The sequence below is a fragment of the Tachysurus vachellii genome, chromosome 16, assembly GCF_030014155.1.
Source record: "Tachysurus vachellii isolate PV-2020 chromosome 16, HZAU_Pvac_v1, whole genome shotgun sequence".
NCBI lineage: Eukaryota > Metazoa > Chordata > Actinopteri > Siluriformes > Bagridae > Tachysurus > Tachysurus vachellii.
Genome location: NC_083475.1, coordinates 13,431,681 through 13,450,911, shown reverse-complemented (window position 1 = coordinate 13,450,911; position 19,231 = coordinate 13,431,681). Strand labels below are relative to the sequence as shown.

Sequence of the window (19,231 nt, the reverse complement as noted above, 5' to 3'; positions counted from 1 at the left end):
CTACATTACTTTTTATTTATTATTATTATTATGTCTTTATTTGTTTACGTATATAAGATGAATGTTAGTGTAAGCTATATATTTGACACCCCTGCAGTATAGCACCAAGAATTATATTTTAATGCAATTTTAAGAGTATCCTATATATACGTTTTTATTCATTTGTGTGTGTGTCTGTGTGTGTGTGTCTGTGTGTGTGTCTGTGTGTGTGTCTGTGTGTGTGCGTGTGTGTAGGAGCCAGCCATGTCTGAAGAAGTGGATCTGATAGTGGAGAGCTTGCTGAGCGTATTATTGAGGACCATACTGGAGATTTCCAATCGTCCCCAAACCCCAGCATCGACCATGCGTCCTCAGAGTCAGGATGTCACGGTGAGGGAACAAAAGATAAAGCGTGAGACTTAGAGTGAGAGCAATACTGCACTTAACAGGGCAGGAAATAAAGAATAAAGAGAAGAAAAAGACAAAAGCCCCTGAGGGTCTGTTAATTACTGTGCAGCAGACAAAGATTTTTATACATCAAAGCCGCTGTGTGTCAGGTGAATCGTGGGAGAGCTTTTCCTTCGGATGTGATGTGTGTGTGTGTCGTGTCGTATTGTATTGTACAGTAGATGCCAGCCTTATCGTGTCTCTACAGAAGACTGCTTTTCTATAGCTGCACTGATCTTCCTGTGGTATTTACTCTGCAGGCTGTGTTCAGTCAGCACTGTGTCAATAGACAAGGAGATCAGTTTAGAGGCAAATTCTGGCTTTTTATGTTTTAGCCGTGTTCACCAGAGCTGTTCTTTTGTCTTCTTTTTATAATCATGTCTGTTACATTTTTTTTGGACGTCAGCTGAGAGGTCATCAGCTGGGGGATTGAGGTCCACTCTGAGCCACAGGGCTAGAGAGAGGGTTAGGTAGAATAGGATGTCTGTCCTGATTAGTGGTTAGCCTCGTCGGTTTAGAGGTTACGTAACAGGACTGTAATCATGAGAGCGAGCAGAACACCGGCAGTTAAATATGAAGGCTGTTTCATTATCAGGTTACAGGATTACAGCTCGAATGTACTGCGTTTAAAATGACTCATTTACTTCATCCATGCGTGCAACATCAGTAACTTATTTACTTTGAGTCAGTCTGGGTAAACTTTTTGTGTATGTAGGGAAATTAAGCCACCTTTTAAATGTTCTCTAAAATCAGCTGTTTGTGTAGGCAGGTTTTTGTGAGAGTGGGCATGAGTGGGAATTAAACAAGCACAAAACAATACACAGGCACTTGAAATTGTCTTATTGTCCAAGTTTATGTAACCTCTCTGCGTTTCAGGGGGAGTTTGTATCGTGTCTCTTGGCTCTCCTGAAGCAGATGGGAGATCATCACTTCCAGAAGCATCTGCAGCGTTTCACCAGTAAAGATGAGCTGAGGGTAAGAATAACCCAGGAGTAATGCTTTTCATGAACAAATGTGCTTATTCACAGAATATACTAACAGCAACTTGTGTACTTGCTTTAAAACATTACTTTTTTGCAAAACTGCTGAGCGTACAGTCACCGAGCCTCCAAGCCCTAATAAATAGAATTACACCTTGTTGGCTGCATCAAGCCTGAATCTAGCATCATGTTCAGCGAGCACCAGTAAAACTGAGGGCAGTGGGCTTTTAAAATGGATTGATTTGGAGCTATTCATTGCATTATATCTGCCAGTATGTATGTTAATATCATGTTAAAGTCAGGACATTTTCATGTTTTCAGTAACTGAAGCGGTTTTCTTCGATTTTTGTGGTGTTGTTGTTCCTGTCAGGATTTCCTCCTGCAGATTTTCACAGTGTTCCGGATCCTGATCCGGCCCGAGATGTTTCCCAAAGACTGGACGGTCATGCGGCTTGTCACTAATAAGTAAGACCAGTGCTAGGTTATGATGAATAAACATTGATAAAGATAAATAAATAACGGAATGTGGTGGTGCTAGCGCTCACGCCGATCGATACACACCTTTCCTTTCCAGCGTCATCATCACAACGGTGCTCTACCTGTCAGATGCTCTGAGGAAAAACTTTCTCAATGACAGGTTTGATTACAAGGTATGTGTGTATTTTAGTGAGTATGTGCATGCGGCTCAGTGTGTGTGTTTTATTAAAACAATCACAGATGAAGTTTGTACTGAACATGAATGCTTATTGGGTGTGTGTTCACGTGTTTAATTTAGGTCTGGGACTCGTACTTTTATCTATCTGTCATGTTCATTAACCAGCCCTGCCTCCAGCTTGAGACCTTCTCTTCTTCAAAACGCAAGAAAATTCTAGAGAAGTGAGTAGCTCACACACTCCTGTTCTACAAGCTATATATCGTATGCTGTACTGTTTTGCACTGTCAGTCATTACCAGTCATTTGTGTGACTTGTGAGCACTAAAATAGACATTTGTGCACTTTTGTAATGCAGCTATTTTGCTGTGTGTGTTTGTAGGTATGGAGATATGAGGGTGATGATGGGTTGTGAAATCTTCAGTATGTGGCAGAATCTAGGTAAGAGATTGAGAACATCTTCATTATTTTTCCCCTGCCCAAATAAATCAAGCTTATGTTTAGAATTTGGTACATGTGGTTAAGATGTGGGATGTCGTACCCTAGTGGTTAAGATGTTGGACTACCAATCAGAAGGTTGAATTGAGTTTAAATCCCAGGTCCACCAAGCTGCCACTGCTGGGCCCATGAGCAAGGCCCTTAACCCTCAATTGCTCAGGTGTAGAAATAAGACATAAAAAATGTAGGTTGCTCTGGATAAGGTTGTCTGACAAATGCGGTAAATGTAATGTAATGTACAGAATTTCCATTTCTGTCTTTTTCCCCTCTCTCTGTGACAACTTCTCAATTTCGCTCTATAGGAGAACACAAATTAAACTTCATCCCTGCTATGATCGGCCCATTTCTCGAGGTGACGCTGGTTCCTCAGCCGGATCTGAGGAACGTGATGATCCCCATCTTTCACGATATGATGGACTGGGAACAGCGGCGTAGCGGCAACTTTAAACAGGTGCAACAGTGCCCCCTGCTGCTTCAGTGAGCCAGTGCACAAATTCTCTTTAATTACACATGGGATGATTTAACCTATAACCCTGGATGATTATCTGCCTTAGGTGGAGGCCAAACTTATAGACAAACTCGACAGCCTGATGTCAGAGGGAAAGGGCGATGAAACTTACAGAGAGCTCTTCAACAGCATGTGAGTGAGAGTGCATGTCGATTCCCTTTCTCTTATTCAGTCAGCATATTACAGGGCAGCTGGGAGTTCACAGTGAAGTAGTCACAGTTAAGAGTCTGTGATTAATTAAAGGTTTATGATGTGTGAGCATTGCTAAATTTAAACCGTTTTATTCCGAAAATATTTTCAACTTTATAAGGACGTGACAGTGTATCTGACTATCTAGAGCTACTAATCTTTCTAGAGCTATTAATATTCTAAATACGTTGTAATTCCAAATCAGTGTATTTATAATTTGATGGACTAATACACAGTTTAACTAGAGAAAGACAAGCATGCTGTTTTCAAATAAAAATTTGGATTATATATGTCACCATTCAAGCTGGCACGTGTGCTGAAATCCTTTTTTACGACCGTCCGTGTATGAAAGAGATCGAGATGAGGTCAAGACTCTTAATGGAATGTAAAATTTAAATAAATGAAAATAGATAAAATACTAAAAAATGTCAAATGTAATGTAAAAGTAAAATGATATCCAGTAAAGCTGTACAATAAAGTTGGGAGGCTGTACAAAGTAAAATAATAGATAAAATATGAGGGGATATATGGCATTGTGAATACACTGACTGACCTAAAATAAATGATATTATATGAATATATTACACTAAAGTGAGCTGTGCAAAAGTCCCAAAGTGAGCAGTTTATAACGAGTCATTATTTTTAGTAATACATTCAGTCAGTGATATGAGGAAGTGTGATAAACACTAGCAGTGTACGACGGCCTGTAAGTGCAGTACACATTAACAAATCCAAAACACCACTATGAATGTGCTCAGCAAACTCAACAGCCAAATCAGAAACACCTCAATGTTAACTCAAAACTGTTGAGCATCACAAGATCTTTGCTGATGGTCTACAGAGAGCATGAGTCTGAGAGATGAAACACTGGAAAGACTTTAAAGAGGAAATATCAGCCTCGGTGTTTCTACTGAATCTTCTGTTACTTGTGCTTATTGGTATAAAATTGTTTGTATGCTGATGTTTCAGGCTGTTAACATATCTAAAACATGACATAACATTAATATGAGGACATAAGTGCTGAAAACAAAGATTTATTCTGAGCTGTAATGACTTTAACGTCACATTAAATCACCTTTTTCTTCTTTCTTATTTTGAATTGAGTTTAGTTTATTAACATGCAGTCTAAAGAGGAGAAGGCAGTTTTCATTTCATTGCAAGTTGTATACTTTATTTAAGTGGGTATGTGAGACATCTTAAATCATCAGTGCATTTTCTGTTCTGAGTTAACGATGTAGCGGGTCTGAATTTGCTGTTGTGTATTAATGGTTCGAGCCCTGGGTTACGGAGAAACGATCGGATGAGGCGCAAGAACAAGTGGTTGAATATTTGCAGGATTTATTTGGAATCCAAAGGGTTAAAGGACACTGTGTTGTGAAGTGCTGTGATTTTTTATTTTTTTTTCCTCCTCTTCCCCTCAATAGCTTCCTCTCTGTTCGAGGCGCCGTCCCTCCTAGGGCCAATTCTTTTGTTTTTGCTGTTCACTGAAGACATTTCAGGTTTTAAGATCAAGTGATATGAGATCAGAATTTCAGAATTAATTTCCTGATATTTAAATGGAGATGTGTTCAACAACTTGGAACGTGGCACCTTTTGTTTGCCCCCCTTTTATCTTGAACTCAGACGTCTTTAGTGTAGAACAAACACAAAAGAATAGCTCTTGCTCTTCCAATACTTTTGGAGGTATTCTACTTTAAGGGTTGTTGTTGTTGTTGTATTTCTAGCTTGTTTATGTGTTTTGCACATACAGGTTACCGTAGACACCGTAAGTAAATGTAGAGGAAGTTGTCGTTATTCTGAATTTTACAAAGGTGGTTACTAGCCTTCAATTTTCACTTTATACTGTTTCCTTTCACCAATTTGGAATCAATACTGGCTTTACATGTCTGACTTTAATGTTTTGGCATAATTATCGTGATAAATACTCATGCTTATTAGACATTATCATGCAATCCTCCCAGCATCCAAATACGGCTGCATTCATACATCCAAACATCTGTATAAGGGCAGTTTATAGTCAACCTGCAAACAGCATGTCTGTGTGGTACTTATCTATAAATATTTAACATAAAGGGGGATTATGAGCTCCTTATGTTTTAGCGATTTGTGCTAAACTACCAGTGTGTCTGTGTATCACGAGAGAAAGAGAGGCTTGTGTATGCGGCTTCAGTTTCTGGTCACAAAGCCTACGGGCACATCACAGCTGTATTTACACTGTTCTGTTTGTTTAAGCTGGTGCCAAACAGAAGAATCCCTGAAATATCATTTCTGTTTAATATGTACAACATGACATTTACTAGCTGCCTTAGCCCACTGCCTTTCCTTTCTGTCTTTAGAATCTATATTTCAGGTATCAGCACAGAGTTTTGATTTATTAAAGCCCTCGCTCATGTCCTCTCTTCTTTATCTTTTCCGCACTAACTCTACTAACCATGTTACTAACTTGTATGAGTGAGTGTTTCTGACTGTAATCTATTAATATGACTTTGTCTTGCCTCTGCTTTCCTGGAGTAGAATTCCTCTGTTCGGTCCGTATCCTAGGTAAGACACACTACTCGCTGTTTCTGTGGTTAGACCTGTGAGTAGGGTGTGTGTGTGTGTGTGTGTGTGTGTTTGTGTTTGTGTGGGAATAATGCTTATGGGAAGACGGTGAGTTTGTGTGCATGATGCTAGTTTGGTATTAATCATTGGCTTTTGCTTTCTTCTGGGTGTGTTTGTGTCTCAGTCTTTTGAAGAAGATCGAGAGAGAGACGTGGAGAGAGAGCGGAATCTCATTAATTGCGACTGTAACACGTCTAATGGAGAGACTGCTCGATTACAGGTGAGTGTTACATGCATGCACACTATCTCTCTCTGTCTCTCTCTCACTCACACACACAAACACACACACACACAATGACAGTCTTCACCCAAATTCCTTCAAAGTGCGATTAAATTGTTAATGACCTTAAAGGTTTTTTTTAATGTGTTTGAAGCTTAATGAGTTTATAATGTGCCATAAACAGCAAAGATTTACAGGTAACAGTTTCTTAAGGCAATATTATACATTTATTTTAAGGTTTATTTTAAACTTATTAAAGGTTTTACTTTTCTTTTGCAACCTTGAATCCTTGTAAAAATCTGCCATCTTCACGTCAAATTCCAAACGGTCTCCTGATCACTACATATGGACACTATATGGGGTATAACACTGTGGCGTACAAGAACCTACATCATGCAGCGGTCGAATCTGATTGGTCAGAAGGTGTTGATTAATTTTCTATAACAGCAGCTCAGGCTGTAACTAAAATGCATTACAATGCTGGTTATCGGCGCTGGTTTTCATGCGCTGACTGTTTTACCATATTTCTATAGTGCAGAAATTCTATTCACAAGGATTTTTCACAATGTTGTTAATAGCTATTGTAATTTAAGCAATTATATGCACTTAAAATCACGTTTTGTTGTTGTTCCTGAACATTAAATATGCATAAAAAGGTCCTTCATGAATATTTGAACCTTAAATAGTTGGAAAGTTCATGCAGGAGAAATGGAATAAAACACTTCAGGATCTTCTGTTAGTGGAACATGATCAACTTCTAGGTAGTAAAAAGTAATTTTTGTTGTCCGGATGCAGAAAATGACTTAATAGTTGATTGTTTTCCTGTAACAACAGAATTTTTCCTGATCTCTTACACACAGGAAATGCTCAGATTTGTAAAAAAAATTATTAAAAAAAAACTATAAAAATGAGTTATTTATAGCAGTTGCATGTGGGAAATTGTTACATATAATAATATTGCTTTTAGCTAAAATAAAAATAAAAAAAGGTTATTAGTTTAAAAAATGACAAAGGAAGTTTTTTATGTGAAAGTGTTCTATAAATGATTTCCTGCTACCCAACGGCAGAAGATCCTTTGGCTAAAAAGTTCAGGAAAGTGTACGGATTGTTTGAAAGCAGGACACTTTGGTTGACGTTTCATGCGTAATTGCAGTTTAAGTAATTCTACACTTTCTGATGCAGACTATAAAAAATGAAATACAAATGCAATTATCTGCACAAAATGTAAGAAAAAAACGACAAAATATTCTTGTGAACTGACATTTGTTTAGGAACAGTGAACATCCTTTAATTCTAGAGTCTAAGGCTGTGGCTTTCGGTGTTGCTTTTTCTCCAGGGACTGTATGAAACTTGGAGAAGTGGATGGAAAGAAGATTGGCTGTACTGTCAGTCTGTTGGTGAGTTTCTTTCTGTGTGCTCATCACCAGCATTAATGCTACACCTGCCAGCCCACACTGGCTTTCACACTTTACCGCATCCTTCTGCTGTGGAGACAACAAGCCGTCAACCACATCCAAACCTAACAGGCCACCGATAAGGTCTGATTTCTGTAAACCTGCTAATTTAACAATCATTTTCAGAGCAGCAGTGTCCTGTAGTATTTATCCTTTGAGTTTTTAAATGTCATGTTGAAAAGGTTTCTTCTGCTCGTGTCAATGAGTGAGTTTTTTTTTGTTTGTTAATTTTATTTTCTGAGTTCTTCCCCATACAAGAATCCATCGCAGTAGCCTGGGGATGTGGGTGGACAGTGTGGGTCTCATTAATTTCTAAAGCAGAAAACACTTGGTCCTTAGGCCTCTCTCTCACTCTCGCTCTCGCTCTCCCTCATTGTTTCTCTCTCTCTCTCTATTTTCTCTCCATTTTTCTCTGTCTGTGCAGAACTTCTATAAAACAGAGCTGAATAAGGAGGAGATGTATATCCGCTACATCCACAAGCTATATGACCTGCACTTGAAAGCACAGAACTACACAGGTAATGGCACATGTAGGTGGAAGAGTGATGCTCTGCAGGGGCATGTGGGGTGGATGCTGGAAAGAAAAGAGAATGATGGCAGCCTGGTGGGTGTTTTGTCGTGACTTTGTGTGCTTTTTGTGTGTTTAGAGGCTTCTTACACACTGCTGCTGTACGATGAGTTGCTGGAGTGGTCAGAAAGGCCACTGAGGGAGTTTCTGAATTACCCTATGCAGAGCGAGTGGCAGAGGAAAGAGTACCTGCACCTCACCATCATCCAGAACTTTGACCGTGGCAAGGTCTTTTAATTATAGACTTTTAATTCTTACTTTCTTTCATTCATTCATTCGTTCGTTCTTTTTTTGTTCTTTCTTTCTTTCTTCCGTTCCTTTTATTTTCGATGTCATTCTCAGATTGTCAATCTATTTTTTTTTCCTGTTCCTTCCCACCTTCCTTCCTTCCTTCCTTCCTTCCTTCTCATGTTTTGTTTCTTACCCTTTTGTTTTTGAACAACATTTCTGTTCTATTTCATTTGTGTTGCTATTAGGACTAAACTTCTATAAAATATGTCACCCCTTAGTCACTTTTATATTCTTAAAAGTGCAGTATTACCTCCAGGCAATGCTCTTGTTTCAGCTTGTTTCTTTATTCTCAAGGTTGTTTGTAGTCCGCCTGTTGCATAGCAGCATTTGCATCTCATGGCTTCGACTTCATCACCTACTGATCAAAATATCAGCTGGAGATCGTCTTTTCATTAGTTACCCATCACAACACAATGGCATTTACATAATTAGCACCCTCATCAAAAGCAGCTTGAATGAAAATAAAAGCTCATTGCACCCACTGTCTTGTCTTTTTCTGTACTCCTGAATCAAGCCCTGTGTGTGTGACATTGCTAAAGGATTAGGAAGCAGCAGGGAGGAAAATATTTCGTTTAATTAGCTTCATAACAAAACACTCTAGCTCCACCGTGAATGCTTTTTCTTTGCAAGTAATTGTTGATGATCATCTACTGCCCTCCACTGGAAGTTAACGTGGCTGCTTACATGGTATGACACCTGTTTTATCTTTTCCCCTCAGTGTTGGGAGAACGGCATCCTCCTGTGTCGAGAGTTGGCCGATCAGTACGAAGCGTACTATGATTACAGGAACTTGAGCAAAATGAAGGTTGGCTCCTTTGCGTATTATAACATTCAATTCAAGAGCTGTTTCGTTTTACAGAGAAACACAAAGCCACTCTCCTTTGTCTGATCATTGTGCACTTACTTGTGCATGTTTCTTCTGAAATATGTGAAATGTGCAGATGATGGAGGCCTCGTTGTATGATAAAATAATGGACCAGCAGAGACTGGAGCCTGAGTTCTTTCGAGTGGGCTTCTACGGGAAGAAGTTTCCTTTCTTTCTACGGGTAAGTGGGAACACCTACAAAAAGCTGCCATAGTTTGGGCATTGTTCCCAAAAAAAACACACACACAATCAGATATGAGACTTTTGAACATACTTTAGATTTTTATGGTCACTGAAAAGGTTGGAAATTACAGTATATACACTATCAACTAAGAATAATGAACTGAAGGTATTAGAGTGTTAATTATTAGGAAATGTTTAGATTTCAGTCACTGCTAGGCTTTCTACTCAGCTCTGGAAGCAACTGATTGATGATAGACTGACTGCCCATGTTACTCACACACTTTTTTAATTTTCTTTTCCCGAAATGTCTATAGATCTAAATGAGAACCAAAGCTATTAACATGATGTAGTGTTAGTCTAGATTTCCCTGTGTTTAGAATATATGTTACTGTCAACAGTGTTTTCATTGATTGCTGTCGAGTCCACTTGGTGGCACTCTTACCCACTCTGTGTATTTGTTTAGGGTATTTGCATGTGTGCTCGTATGTGTGTACTTTTCAGAATAAGGAGTTTGTATGTCGTGGTCACGACTATGAGCGTCTAGAAGCCTTCCAGCAGCGCATGCTTAACGAATTCCCTCATGCCATCGCCATGCAACATGCCAACCAGCCTGACCAGACCATCTACCAGGCTGAGGCCCAGTGTATCCTTCCTCACACACACACACACACACACACACACACACAAACACTACAAAATAATGACTATCACAAATTAAAATTCTTGCATTATTTATGAGCTCTACATGTGACCAGATGTTTGTATGTACTGTAGTATAAAATGAATCGCAGCTGCTGATGCTTTTCTGATGTGAACAGCGCTTTTGATGAGGGAAAGTAGGATTTTGTGCAAGCTCAGGACTATGGCTGTAAATGCGCATCTGTATGGTGGCAGAAAATCGATTCTGTCCCACTGCGACTGCGAGCTGGCTCCAGGTGACGCCAGGCAGTGGACACAATCTTGCACGGTTGGCGGGACAAATATGTGGAAGGCTGGAGCATGCCGAATGTGGGCCTTTCTCCTGAGTGCAATTAGAGCAGACGTGTGCGGTCAAACTGCATTAGCCTAGTGCTTTGTTATCCTTGCAAGCAATTAATCAGTACCCTTCCTGGATTGCCGCCATATTTAATTCATATTTCTGTGCTGATGAGTTCTCAAAGATGTGCTCTGTGACCCACACAGTGCCAAACATTTGCTCAGGGGATATGATGGAGTTGACTGTCCTTAGTGCATACAGTACAATTCAGTGTAGAACTTTTTTGTCTAAGAAAACAACTTTGTTGTTTTAATATGGAGCTTATTTCTCAAGTTGGGCTGAAACATTATTTGAATCTGCAGAGCCTGTATGCAATTACATTTATGTTATATTTGTCAGATGCCCTTATCCAGTGGGACCAAGAGTATTAAAAATATGTTGTAGTTTAACGAAGTGCTAATTTATGCGGGAGCGGTGTGTAGGGTGGGAGAAGTGCTTTAATGGTAGGTTGGTGCTGGTCCACTTTTAGCTTCATCAGGCAAGCATCATTGTAAAGCTAAAAATGGACCAGTGCCCACCTACCATAAAGCACTTCTCACACCCTACACTACACTCCCTCCAATCCGCTAGCGCTGCTCGGCTCGACCCATCATCAGTGTACAATTCAGGAATGCATCAAGGCTCTTCTCTGTTTTAAATCTGATGTGGGTAGCTATTACAAAGACAGTGGAGGGAATATAGGAATGGGGCAATGTGGGAAAACATGGGGTAGTTGAAAACAAGTCAGTTGCAGAGTTTGAATGGTGCTCAGAAGTAGTCTAGTGTCAAAATGACCAGGATCTGAGTGACCTCTGTAAACAGAAATCTACAAAACTTCTGCTTAATGGCATGTGAGTTTAGTGATGTGAGAAAAGAAGGACAGTTGACAGTTGCCCATGGTTACCCTGAGGTTGCATGCAGTGACAGATGGTGAGATCTGTGAGCTTTGTCTCCTGGGATGAACAACAATTCAGTTTTGTTGGGTTTCAGCTGATTAGCTGCCATCCATGATGAGATATCTGCCAGACACACAGAGATCTGACCAGAAACATAAGTGCATGAGGAAAGGAAGCAGAGAATAAGTTGCTTGATATCCATATAGCAGTGAAGTGAAAAACGCATGTGAGGATATGACCTCACCAAGAGATAATGTAAAGAGAGAGAATAGATTTGGACCAAGTACTGAGCCTTGTGGGACACCACTGGAGAATCTGCATGGAGCAGAATCAGATTCCCTCTGTGTTACATGAAGGAAGAAAGGAAGCATGCCATGCTGTGAATTCTACATGAGAATAGACAAGAGAGTATTGTGGTAAACTGTCACAAGTTTACTGAAAGGTTGAGGAGCATGAATACTTTTTTTCCCCTGCCACTATTGCCACTTGGTTTCTCATTAGGGATAAATAAAAAATAGAAATTGTTGTGAATTGTTAAATTCCTCTAAATCTGCTCATTGACATTGTTTATTGTTGAAAACCTTTATGCGATAAAACTGAATTAACTGAATTGAACTGAATGAGGACTGATAGTTTGGTTGATTGTGTCAGGCAACTTCTCATTGATGGAACAAGGGCAGTTTCTGTGAAATGTGCTGCTTTGAAGTCAGACTGGTTTAGAGGTTTAGATGAAGACTTGGTTGATAAAGAGTTGGTAGTTGTTGATGTCTGAGCTTTTTCAGGGTGAGAATAACCCTGCAATACCAGTAGTTTTATTTGTTAGTGAGTGATTGAATGAATGCCACTGTACAAATTCTTGGAGAATGTGACATTTATTTATCTATATAAAAATCCATTCAGTGTTATAATGGGGCAGCAGCAATGGAAATAGCATTTATGGACTGGAGAAATGAATTGATTAAAAAAAAAAAAAAAGAATTGCCTTCATGTTGAGGCAGACATTCCATCGCTCATTAGACAGAAAAAAAAAAGGGTTTTATACTTTGAGTTGAAACATTTTTGAAAAGAATTCCCTCATTACCCATCATTACTGGATATAGTGAGAGTTTTCATTTTGTAAGACACTTGTTTATCAGTAAATGTATTTATTTGAAAAATAAATCCCAACAGGAACAGAACACAAATCAAATGTCAAATGAATAATAATTACAGTGTGTAAGGAAAAGTAATAGACATTTATACTCTATACTCTGTACACACATTTATAGCTACCTCAGTGTTATGGGCAATTCTGTGTAATTTCATGACATAGAATCAGGTTTAACGTTGCACAATGATCATGGGGGCGGATACTTATGCACTGTGTTTATTCAGATTGTTTGGACAGAGACAGGAAGAAAATTTTATCCTTATGCACCTTTAAGAGATGCACTGATTCTGGCGTTGTTTATATTTTGTATTCAGTATTGGCGACAGCGTTTAGTGATCTATTGATTATCATTCTCAGACCAGAACACCTCTCTGTAACACTCCTTGACACAATCCTGACTCAGACCTACAAATCTACGCAGTGACTCCAATCCCAGACAGCCAGGACGTCCTCCAGAGGGATGGTGTTCCGGACAACATCAAGAGTTTCTACAAAGTCAACAACATCTGGCGCTTCCGCTATGACCGCCCCTTCCACAAGGGCACCAAAGACAAGGAGAACGAGTTTAAGGTGGGCAGACACCACAAGTTGTAGTTTAGCTAGTATTTTCTTCTATACTTGCTGCTTTGTCTCTTTTCTCATTTCCCGTCTTGGGTACATCAGCCCTATTTCCTCTCTATGTGACTTGGGTATTTATGCCTGTGATGTGTGTGTGTGTGTGTGGATGTGGTGAGGGGGGGGTTGGTCTTCAGCATGTTTGTAGAGCTCAGGTGTGCTCTCATGTGTTGCATTATTCACTCTCAGCCCAGTGAGGCTAATTAAAGTTTTAGAGTCCAGGAGACGCTCTCATTCCAAATATCATTTCCCTCATCTCTCGCTCAATACCCAGCCCAGAAAATCACATCCAAAATGCGGATCATATCTACCGCTGGGGTTAGATTTCCGGCGTCCTCTAGTGGGTATAACGTTTGAAATAAACAGTTTAGCCTGCCAGATATTACATTTTCCCTGACACCGAGGTGTGTTTCGTCCTGCCTCACTCATCACCAAGTAATATTTTTTTCGAGAAATCTCATTAAGAAGCTAACTTAAGATGAGACGATATTTAGATGATAAGATTATACTGGAGATAGCAGTTTGTTTGAGTCTCATCTTCAGTAACTAAAGTTCTTGGCAAGGTCTCCTTTCATAATATTCCCTGTTCTTTATGCATTAGGTGAACCAAGCCCAAGACACGTAGTCAGAATGTGGTGAAGAGTAAGACCTAGGTATATGAGATTTCATTTGGGGGAAAAAAACACTTAACAGACCGAGGATAAACTTTTGTTTTGGTGGAAATTGAGTGCAGGCAATGCTCAGGAGAAGGGGAGAAAGAAGTGCTGTGTAAGTTGCAGTGCTAGATGGAATAATCTGGTCTTGTACACTGGTATTGTGCAGTAATGCTGCAGGATTATCAGGACCTAAAATATTCAGTGCTGATTGATTTAACCCAGGTATCTTCTGTATCGTCTGTGCTGCTACTGCGCATGTTGTAAAATTGTCTTACACAATAACTCATGTTGTATGTAAAAAAAAAAAAAAAAAAAAAAGTTTATTGTAGTAGACAATACAAACGGCATTCAATACTCAGAACAGCATTTAAAAGTAGCTGTCAAGTCAGAGATGATAATGATCGCGTAGGCAGTGATGCTACTGTATTTCGAGCATGAGTCAGTGCAAGATTTTCAGTGTTATTAGCCTTTTAACTATGACTTGTGCTTGAGGGCACAAGCAGCTCACGTGTCAGTGTGTTTTTGCTTTGGCCCATAGAGTCTGTGGGTGGAGAGGACAACAATGACCCTAGTGCAGAGTCTCCCAGGGATTTCCCGCTGGTTTGAAGTGGACAAGAGAGATCTGGTGAGAGAATCAATTCCGGACACCACTGTTCTTTTATTTGATTTTGAGCTGCCCTTCTGCAGTGACCTGTCTGTAACGGTTGTGTGTTGTGGCGCAGGTGGAGGTGAGCCCGCTGGAGAACGCCATCGAGGTGATTGAAAACAAGAACCTGCAGCTGCGTACACTCATCACGCAGTGCCAGACACGCCAGATGCAGAACATCAACCCGCTCACCATGTGCTTAAACGGCGTGATCGACGCTGCTGTGAATGGAGGCCTTGCTCGCTATCAGGAGGTGTGCAGAGATCTTGCTTAAATGATCCCACATTCAATTTTGGGTTATGGTTGAAGATTTAGATGTACTTCAAATGTACCAATAGCTGTGTTACAAGAGGTTACAATATACCTTGGGCAGCATTTTAACCAAAAAGAATCTTAGCATGCTTCATGTGTAGGATGACATTCATTACATTATCCCCCGATCAAACAGGACCAGAACTAGCATTATGTTCACTGACTGCATGCATAATTACAGGCAATCCCCAAAACTCAAATAGAACTGTTAACTAAAGCGTTACATAAATATAAGCTAGCAACGACACAGCAGTTTCACTGTATGTAAACATACTCAGAGTGACAGTTTGGTCCACCATGTTTATTGTAATTATTATGGAATAAACAGAATTATGGTATAAACTAAAGTAAGATGGACACCTGCAAAGCTAAAGACACATACAGAGTGCTACTGTGAATGTGTATTGTGCAGGAATGGTATTTCATTTTTATAATCTTTATAAGACATTATGTAAGCTTGCAAGCTTTAAAGATAAATAAAAGGTTGTAAATCCTTTCCCCTCTATAGGTTGAGCTATAGACACAGGCTGTCTCAAACGTTTTCCTGCAAACCCAGCATCCCGTATATAGATCTACCAAATGGTTGGGTACTGTACGAAGGTTCAGGCATCACATTGCATTTCACGTAATATTTGCTTGAGTTTAAAACCCAACCCAATTTGGCCCATGTACATCAGGGAGTGAAATGATTTCTTCCAACATAAAATAACATATAGCAAATACCTGAAAATAGCTGACTTCTGAGGTCAGGTGACAACATGTAGGATTGTGACTCCAAGGTTTAAAACTTTTTCTGTAGAAGCTTAGAAATATATTAGGATACTCTACACTTCTTCATTAATTGCAGAACGGTGCATCCGACTTTTATAGTTTGTGGTGCCATGTCGTCGCTTTGATAGAATCTTCTAGATAGCCTGCTGTTTTTTCCCCTCTCCTGGTGCATGCTGTGCAGTAGAGAAATAAATGAAGAGTGTAGCCTTCAAAGCACTTTCTTTTCTCATGGTGCTAAAACTGCGAAAATATTCAACATGTTGAAAGCTGCATAAACCTGAGCCGGGTCAGAACTGCCATGCTCTGAAGTGTGGATGGACAGCTGTTGCATAGCAACCTTGTTTTAATAAGGGGTGAAGCCTGTATGTGGCATTGCCCACCTGTGTGTGTGTGTGTGTGTGTGTGTGTGTGTGTGTGTGTGTGTGTGTGTGTGTGTGTGTGTGTGTGTGTGTGTGTGCTCGCACAGGTAAGCGAGGTATGGCATGGCAGGGAATCATTAGTGTTGATGTGTGTTTGTCTAAACCTGCAATGTTGCTTTAATTTACACTAGAAAAATTTCCGGTTGAAATATTACATCTATTGTAGTAGCCTCATTCTGCTTGTTTTTAACTGATCAGATTTTTTTAAATTACTATTTAGATGTATTGCTGCTATTTGATTTCAGCCCATAAGGAAAAATCTATTTCTCTGCTCACATTTGTAAACCTCTCAGTTTTAATTGACTCACTCTAATGGTTTCTTTTTTTCTTCTATTTCTTTCTTTCTTTCTTTTTTTTTTTAAATCCCTCCCTAACAGTAAAGTCACAAATCGGCAGTATTATTTTGTATTCCTAAAAGATGTGAAACAAGACTATGAATAATCTCCTTTTTTTTTGATGTATTCCATGAGACAGTGCATTTTTATCTTCATCGAGTGAGAAATAAATGTATTTGCTCACTGACTTATACTTAGTATTTGCAGTCATTTTGACTCAAATTGAGCCTTAAGGTTTGCACTTAATTACAGCGATGGTGGTAATTCTTCCCTGAACGTCATTCGATGTAGTAAGCGGCGTAATCGTTGCCTTGGAAACAGTCTGAAGGAGTTCAAACAGTAGTAGTTTATTAGCTTATCCTCAGATGTTAAGAGTGATGCTGGAGTGTATGGCATATCAGATTTACAGCACCGAAGCTGCTCTGTGTGACTCTTTGTGGTGGCAGGACGGTGCACCCTCCTGCAGCTTCTCCTCTCTGGCTGGCTCTTTAGAGATACGCAGCCATTATTCTTGGAAGAGACTGTAAACATATCTAGCTCCATTTTCCAGTTTTCCTCATGCTCTCACTCCTTCTCTCGCTGAATTTTTGAAAAGTCTGTGAGATCTGTTCCCAATGGCGTTACAATAAAGTGTTGTGTTTCTTCACACATGCTTTTTGCACTACATTTATAAAGAAACAAAGCATTTTGTTTGGCACCTTGACACCAGTAAATAGCGTCAAAATGTGTAGAATCAAAGAGGAAAATGTAAATAAAGTGCAGAAATAGTGCGTGTCATAGCGGCATGAAGGACCTGGAGGCTAGAAAATGGCTGCTGATATAAATGTGCCTGTAAAAAAAAAAAAAAAAAGAACTGGCACTCAAATGAGATTCCAAACTCAGAGATTATTAGATGCATTGGAAATTTTTATCTTTCAACTGATAGAACTTTAAAGTTTTCCCTTTTTTGTAATTTATTTTTGATTTAGCTGCCAAGGTTTCACATATAAAGCAGCAGTTACAGATTACCATCCTCAATTTTTTTTTTGCTTTGAAGAGTGTGTGGGATGTGTGTGCGCACAACATCAATCATGTTTGGTTGTTTGGGTGGAGTAACTGATTGTAAGTAACTGTGTGTGTGTGTGTGTGTGTGTGTGTGTGTGTGTGTGATGCAGGCATTCTTTGTGAAAGACTACATGATGAATCACCCAGAGGACGGAGATAAGATTGGACGCCTCAGAGAGCTCATGTTTGAACAGGTCAGTATTGATTCATCTTTTAACACAAAGGCAATATACTTCACCCTCTCAGTCCTTGGTTTCTTCTAACTCACTTCATCATTTGCAACAAATTAACTCAACCAATGCACATGTAGGGGAAATTAAAATTGTATTAGTAATAAAATTAGGATTAGGAAACTGATGTCTCTGTAGTATAAAATAAGTTCATGCTGAGATGTTAAAGTAACATGGTATGCATGTCAACATATTCAACAGAATTGGAGTTAAAATATCTTCTTTTCTCTCTCTCTCTCTCTCTCTCTCTCTCTCTCTCTCTCTCTCTCACTCTCAGGCACAAATACTCGAGTTTGGCCTGACTGTCCATGAGAAGTTTGTTCCACAGGATATGCGGCCGCTGCATAAGAAATTGGTGGATCAGTTCCATCTCATGAAATCTAGCTTAGGGATTCAGGTAAAACCTCAAAGCTGCAGTCAAATATATGGGATCAGGAAGAGATTTATTGTGTTACATAGTCATGTGTTATGTGTAAAATCTCACTTATGCCTATTTTATTATTTCGTTGTACGTCTTACAGGAGCTCCCAGCGTACATGAGGGCCAGTCCGATCCATTTTCCCAACGGAAGCCCACGGGTCGGTCGAAACTCAATGCCCAACATCTTGAATATAGAGGGAGGACGCGTGGTGGCCCGCCGCAGGTGAGAGACTTGTAGGCTGAGCGATCTGATCCAGTGATCCATATGGAAGAGTAGGAGTCAGTCTCAGGATGTAAGATGGGGTGTTTAGCTGCGTAGGTGTGTGGAGATAAAACCTAGCACTGCTACGAGATGATGGCACCACATCTATATCCATTTACACTTGTTAAGCTGCAAAGCTGTCAGATTTAACACGATTTTTAACAATTGTCAAGCTGTAATGCCAGCTAAATGACAACATTTTTAGTCCATCAGTGCTTTATATTTATATAAAAACAGCATATGGTAGCTGAACTCCAACACCCTGTGTGTGTGTGTGTGTGTGTGTGTGTGTGTGTGTGTGTGTGTGTATTTGTGTGTGTGAACACAGTCCACTCAGCTATCCAGCAGTGAACCGGTACTCTTCGTCCTCTCTGTCATCGCAAGCCTCCAATGAAGTGAGCAACATCACCGGGCAGTCAGAAAGCTCAGACGAAGTCTTCAACATGCAGGTGAGCACTCTGGCCAAATACACACTTCCTGGTTGACAGCTCAACACACACACACACACACACACACAGGCTCAGTCAGGCTCAAAATCAGCCAGCCTCCTCAACCCTAACTACACCTCCTCTTAGATCTCTTTATACTCTCCCTCCCTTCCAGTCTTTCATCTTTTCCTCTAATCACACACTCCCTACTCTTGGTTTTATCTCCCCGTCAATTGCCCTCACTCTTTTTTCATCTCTTTTTATTTTTCAAACCCCTGCTTAATCTTTTCTCACGTTTATTTTATTTTATTTTTTAATGACAATAAGATTCTGAGGTAGGAGCTGATAAATAAACTGGATTAGAATGATAATGTCACCCTCAAGCTTTTATCTTGGATTATATCTTCGTCAGAGTGTCTCGCCGATTTCTCACACGATAAAGTGTTTGTGCGTTGATTTTTTTTCCCCCTCGATGTTCAGCCTAGCCCATCTACCTCGAGTCTCAGCTCCAACCACTCAGCCTCTCCAAACGTGACCAGCTCAGCCCCTTCCAGTGCCCGAGGTGAGGACATACATTTCACATGGCCACAAAGCTCAG

At 39.9% G+C, this 19,231-nt stretch overlaps 1 protein-coding gene across 3 annotated transcripts in view; it reads left to right on the top strand.

The window, feature by feature from the left end:
• dock4b (dedicator of cytokinesis 4b) overlaps positions 1–19,231 on the top strand; it is a 90,892-nt gene that overhangs the window by 60,889 nt on the left and 10,772 nt on the right. For all 3 annotated transcript variants that reach the window (XM_060889004.1, XM_060889005.1, XM_060889003.1), the window contains 23 exons: positions 235–369; positions 1,303–1,401; positions 1,777–1,871; positions 1,981–2,056; positions 2,182–2,282; positions 2,440–2,498; positions 2,858–3,006; positions 3,110–3,195; positions 5,978–6,073; positions 7,410–7,470; positions 7,952–8,045; positions 8,175–8,323; positions 9,105–9,191; positions 9,328–9,432; positions 9,936–10,077; positions 12,899–13,065; positions 14,305–14,391; positions 14,489–14,665; positions 17,404–17,487; positions 17,801–17,920; positions 18,045–18,166; positions 18,534–18,654; positions 19,114–19,195. In XM_060889004.1, the coding sequence (XP_060744987.1) occupies positions 235–369; positions 1,303–1,401; positions 1,777–1,871; positions 1,981–2,056; positions 2,182–2,282; positions 2,440–2,498; positions 2,858–3,006; positions 3,110–3,195; positions 5,978–6,073; positions 7,410–7,470; positions 7,952–8,045; positions 8,175–8,323; positions 9,105–9,191; positions 9,328–9,432; positions 9,936–10,077; positions 12,899–13,065; positions 14,305–14,391; positions 14,489–14,665; positions 17,404–17,487; positions 17,801–17,920; positions 18,045–18,166; positions 18,534–18,654; positions 19,114–19,195 (2,494 nt within the window). The remainder of the gene's footprint in view (positions 1–234; positions 370–1,302; positions 1,402–1,776; positions 1,872–1,980; positions 2,057–2,181; positions 2,283–2,439; positions 2,499–2,857; positions 3,007–3,109; positions 3,196–5,977; positions 6,074–7,409; positions 7,471–7,951; positions 8,046–8,174; positions 8,324–9,104; positions 9,192–9,327; positions 9,433–9,935; positions 10,078–12,898; positions 13,066–14,304; positions 14,392–14,488; positions 14,666–17,403; positions 17,488–17,800; positions 17,921–18,044; positions 18,167–18,533; positions 18,655–19,113; positions 19,196–19,231) is intronic.